Source organism: Capra hircus, chromosome 5 (genome assembly GCF_001704415.2).
Source record: "Capra hircus breed San Clemente chromosome 5, ASM170441v1, whole genome shotgun sequence".
NCBI classification, from domain to species: Eukaryota; Metazoa; Chordata; class Mammalia; order Artiodactyla; family Bovidae; genus Capra; species Capra hircus.
This window is the reverse complement of record NC_030812.1, coordinates 27,413,307-27,418,708: the sequence shown is the minus strand read 5'-3', so window position 1 is coordinate 27,418,708 and position 5,402 is coordinate 27,413,307. Positions and strand designations below refer to the sequence as shown.

The 5,402-nt window shown below is 53.8% G+C and overlaps 1 protein-coding gene across 1 annotated transcript; it reads right to left on the bottom strand.

Annotated features, from left to right (window-relative positions):
- On the bottom strand, nt 1,072–1,513 carry C5H12orf80 (chromosome 5 C12orf80 homolog). Its single transcript, XM_013963678.1, is given in 3 exon segments — nt 1,072–1,106; nt 1,223–1,361; nt 1,364–1,513. Coding segments are annotated over 3 exon segments (324 nt in total).

The window sequence follows — 5,402 nt, the reverse complement described above, 5'->3', positions numbered from 1 at the left end:
TCTCAGGAACCAGGGCGCCAATATGGAGGACGGCAGGTCTGCAGTCAGTCTATCTCCATTTCGACTGTTTTGGGCCTGGGCTTGAGGCCCTGGAGAGAAACGTCAGATGCACAGAGCTGCTGAATGGGAGGGGCCCTTAGTGCACCCGCTTCCCGTACAGAGAAGGACTGGAGGGCTAGAGGCTGGGAGGGGAGGATAGATTTTGTAGGTGGGGGAGGAGGTGGGACAGACCCAGGATTTGAGGAAGAGGTGCTGCTATGGTTTTTGAGGCATTCCCTGGGGGGCGACCGGCACATCCCAGGCTGCCGTCCACAGTGGGAATAGCAGACATACCTCAGGCACTAGTGCTGGGCGGTGGTTCAGGAAGGAGAGGGCCAGATTCGGGGTGGTGCCCTGTGGGTGGGGTGGGCCGTGAGCAGGACTGAGCGGCTGGAAGGCGCAGGCCTGGCTAGGGTCCCCTGGTTGGGGGGAGAGGAAGATATGCAGAGGGAGGCTGGCTGAGGTGAGAGCAGAATGGGGAGAAGAAAAAGCACCCTGAGGGACAGCTGTCTCCCAAGTTGGGGGCCTCACCTTTGAATCAAGAGCCGAAGGGAACTTCTGATGGCCCGGTAGAGCTTTGACTGCAGTCCCAGGACTCAAGTGACTCTTCACTCTGAGGCCTGGGGTTTCCACCAGATGTCCCCATCCTGAGTCCAGGAACTGCAGCCTACTGGACCAGGGCTGGGTGGAGGGGGTCTCTTGACTCCAGAGGTGGATTTCATGGTGGTTGGAGGGTGGGTAAGACACAGGAGAACCTTGGGTCTGGGGTTGACACCTTTGGGGATGCCATGAAACTAGGACAGAAGCATCTATTTAGGGATTCATAGTCACTTTTAACTGGCATTTAGATTCGCGCCTGTAGTAGCCTCAGGAATGACAAAATTTGAACATCTGTCTCCCGCCTAGCAAATTCTGCCTGCTTGGAAACAACAGCATCCCATTCAGGGCCATTCAACAATTTGGAACAGAGAGAAGCCAAAAGAGGTGCAAATGGAGAGACTGATGTTCCGGGAGGAAGAAGTCTCTTCTCCCCTAATCTGTTGTTTTCTGGGGGGCAATGGCGGAACCTGGGAAGAGGAGACGAGATGGAGTGTCAGCAGCCAAAGGCAGTAAACAGTGGCTGGAGGGACCTCATGTCTGAGCCCTGTGGGGACGACTCTGTTGGCCCTTGCAGCCTTCCCACCTTCTTGTCCTTGGGCTCTGTGCCCAATCCATGCTGTCAGCACCTGCTCCCTGAGCCAGCGCCTGGCAAAGACAGCTATGAGATCATGGGGTGGGGTAAGTTGGCAGGCCCCCTGATCTCCCTGTAAGGAGCTGCGGCAGGTGCCATTGTGGAGCCCTGGGCTCGGCGCCTCTGTAATCTCCTTCCTGGCCTCATCCCCTTCCAGGAAGGCGGCTCCTCTTACCAGCCTGTGTAACCTCTTCCAGTTTGGTCCCCAGACTCCAACAAAGGTGGAACACTGGCTCATACCATAGCATGAGGACTTGAGGCTAGACTTCCAGAAGGACTTCCTACTTAAGTGATGGGATGGTGGTATAATTAAGGACACGCATTAAACAGTCTTCACTGAGGACCTACTCTGCACGCTGTTAGTCTCAAACTCTTTGATATATCTTGAGAGTCCAGTGAGGTGAGCCACTGGAGGACCAGGTGGGCTCCCAAGGGCGCTCTCATTCCCTCATGTGTTCAGTGGTGACTAAGACAGCCTTCTTGAGGGCAAGAGATGGAGGTCAAAGAAGCAGGAAAGATAAGAAGTGAGCTCATGTTCCAGAGGGTGGAAGTCAGCACGCAGAGGTGGGTGGGCCTGTTTCTGTTTGACACCTCTTGAGTCAGAAAGGAAGCAGGTGCATCAAAACTGCAGCAAGAGGGATAAAGGTGAGACACCGAGGCCTTCTGACTTCCAGGGCTGTGTGTCATCGGCACGTGAAGGGCGTGCTGTCTAGGTAGGGAGAGCAGTTTGGAGGGCTCAGCCTGGAGGTGGGGGGGGATGGATGACCTGACTTTGGGGTCTCTGTGCGGGAGTTTGTGTGTGCGTGCATCTGCTGGGATGTGTGTACACAGCCTCTAGTGATGCATTTTCTGCCCCACCTGACTCTGAGCCCTCTAGTGCGTCTCTGTGGTTGTACCACAGGCACCCAAGGAAGAATGTCCCCTTTGCTATGGTCTGGAATGTACTCTAGATTTGGGTGCAAGTCTTGACTGGGGGCCATCCTTGTTCCCTGAGTGTCCTCCAGTCGGACAGACCACTTATTCTGGGCCTGCCACCCGCACCCTCACCCACAGGATGTTTCCTCTTGCCCCTTCTTCAGGGACCCCTACTCCCTTCCCCTTTCCCAAGCTGGGGTCAGGGCTTTTAGCTAATGCTGTGCATGTCCTGAAACTTCCCTGTAAGACCTCAGTTCTGCTTTGACTCATTCACCCCTGAGTGAATTCACCCCTCATCCATTCATTCCAACTTCCACAATAGCAACCCCGCCGTAGTGAGTCCGCATGTACAGCACGCATGCGCGGAGAAGAGGGATGCATGTGCCATCCCTGGCGTGTAACTGGGCCAACCCTTGGTGTACCCTGTTGGGTACTGTTGGCTGCTGGCCCCGTCTGCTCTTGGAGTTCAAGTTCGTATCCTTTTACAATAGGTCTGGGGTCATATCCTGTGTTTAAGGCTCAATGGCAACATACAGAGTCAGAATCCTAGGACGTCAGGGCCAGATTAGACCTTAGGGACCATCAGGGTTCATCTACCCTTCATTTATAGACAAAGGGTCTCCCAGAGAGGGAAGGGCTTTGCTCAAGGTCACACAGGAATTTGAAGCGCATGTTTGGACTTCCCCATGGCACAGCCCTTTCCACCACGTACATTGCCTCTCTAATTTTCACCAGCCCTTTGTCTCTCTCTTTTTCTCTTGTCTGTACTTCTCTTAGACTTCCCTTTCAAATTCACCCATCCAGACCCTGCCATTCCTGAAGGCCTAGACTGCCCTCCTCCATTCTGGAACCGACCTGAGTACTCTCCCCAGCCTTCTTCTGCACCATCAGCAGCATGTCCTGCTAATTCCCACTCCTTAATTGTCTGTAACACAAATTAATGCTTGAGCACTTGATGCTCTAATGACCTGGGTTCCAATCAGGCTCAATTGCTTCCCAACTGTGTAACCTTGGGCTAGTTACTTAACATTCTTAGTGCTCTGTTTTCTTGTCTGTAAAATGGGGCAGGTGTTTGAGCCCGAGTGAACAGTGAAGCTCAGACAGCTTGACTTAGAAAACACCAAGACTGCAATCTGGAGTGTAGTGGGTGTGGGTGGTGAAAGGCAGGCAGCAGCCAGATAGGGGGGCCCCTCAGCTGGGAGAGATTATGCTCTTGGTGGTGGGGAGCCCTTGAAGTCTTTTTGGAAGGAAAGTGACAAGTCCCCACCTGGAGTTTGGGGTGGCTGTAAAATGGGGTGGGAAGGGCATGGCCTTGGGAATCAGTGGATCTGGATTTACATTTCAGGTCTTCCACTGGTTAGCTGTGTGATGCTGTACAGATTGCTAGATCTCTCTGAGCTTCCTGTCTGTAAACTAAGAAGGATATCTACTCCATAGACGCAAAGGGGAGGATTAAATGAGAAAACATCTATAAATTGCTCAGCTTGGAGTCTTGCACTTAGTAAGTGCTTAATGAGGAGTAGCCATCGTGACTGTTGCAGCTGTCACCATCCACCAGCTGGTATCCACCTGCATCCTGGCCTAGCTTTGTCCCTGGGTCTGTCTGGGCCCTAGGTGACAGGGTCATTCCTCGATTTCCAGCCTGGAAGCTTTCCAAGGGCTGGGCCCGCAGGCATGGTCTCCCTGCTGTAGCTGCTCCAGGAAGTGAAGGTGCTGGGAAAGCTGCTTAGGAGGGCTTGCACTTGGGGGCTTCTGGGGGGCTCTGCAGAGGCCCCAGGGACCTGCAGGTAGGAGTGGGGTGTTGGTGTCTCAGGCCCTCCTGGCCACCCATTGCCCTTGTAGAGTCTGAGAGGATTCAGGTGAGCAGGGAGCTGCATGTCAACAAGATGTACATCCACCCTCCTCGCTGACATGTCGAGCCAGCTCTCCCAGAGATGGTCCTCGGAGCCCCAGACACTGCAATGCCTGCTTGTGGTGTGGGGTGTTGTGGGGAATGGATAGAGATGAGGCCAGAAAAGTCTGCAGGGGTCTTGAATGCCATGCTGAGGAGTGAACACTCTCCCAAGGGGAGGGCCAGCCATGAGAGGGGTTTTAAGCAGGGGAGAGACATAGTCAGATGCAGGGGCTGCAGTGCTATGGGAACAGGGAAATGGGGGAGCCTGACTTCAGGTTTCATGGAGGAGGGAGTGATGGGGATGGTGTGCTCCTGGGGAGGGGGCATAGGGTGGTTGGGCTGTGGGGTGCAGGGGGTCTGGAGCAGGGTGTTGAGGGGTGCCTGCACATGTGGGAAGGGTGGGAAATGGGCAGGGGTGGAGGCAGTGCTCTGTTGGAGGGGGAAGGCTGAGCATAGGGCTGAAGCTGGAGTGAGAGCAGGCCAGGGGCCTGACCGTGGCCTTGGCTCAGCCTCCTCCTCCCTTTAGGCCTCAAATGCTGGTTGGCTTCACAGGCCCTCAGACAAGACAGGCCGCTTCTATGAACCTCAGTATTCTCACCTGAGAAATGGAGAGCACCACCCCTTTCTCTTTGTCATGTGGAGTATCTAACTAATAAATAAGTCGCTGTTCCTCTGTCTGGTCCCGAATTCTGGGGCATGGAAGTTCAGAGAGGCAGAATCTGTGGCAAAGGAATTTCCCTGAAGGTCCAGTGGTTAAGACTTCACCTTCCAATGCAGGGGATGTGGGTTTGAGTAAGATTCCTCCGCATACCTAGAGCCAAAAAACTCAAACATAAAAAAATAGAAGCGATATTGCAACAAATTCAATAAAGACCCATATAAATAAAAATGACAAAGAATCTGGCAGAAGCCTAGGTGGGCTCTGGGCATGACATGAAGCTCTTGGAGTGCTTTGGGAGGGGCTGCAGGGACAGGGTTTCTGGGAGCGTGTCCAGGGTGAGGAGCTGGTGGACAAGATGTGGGTCCAAGGCCTCCCTTGCTCCTCTGTAATCTGAGCTGGTGTCTCAGAACATTCCAGCTTACTAGGCTCACTTCTTATCCTGTGAGAGTGGGACCAAGAGTGGGACCAGGGTTGGACGGAACAGGCAAGATGGGGTGAGCACTTAGACATAAAGGGGTGAGAACCTGGAACTTTCCCAGCTCTGAAAGTCTCCAAATCTTGGCGTTTTTACAGCTTGACTTATTTCACAGAGCCCTGAGCAGGAGGCAATAGGCCTGCAGTTGGCAGGAAGGATTCCAGCAACAAGAAATTCCCGCTCTGTC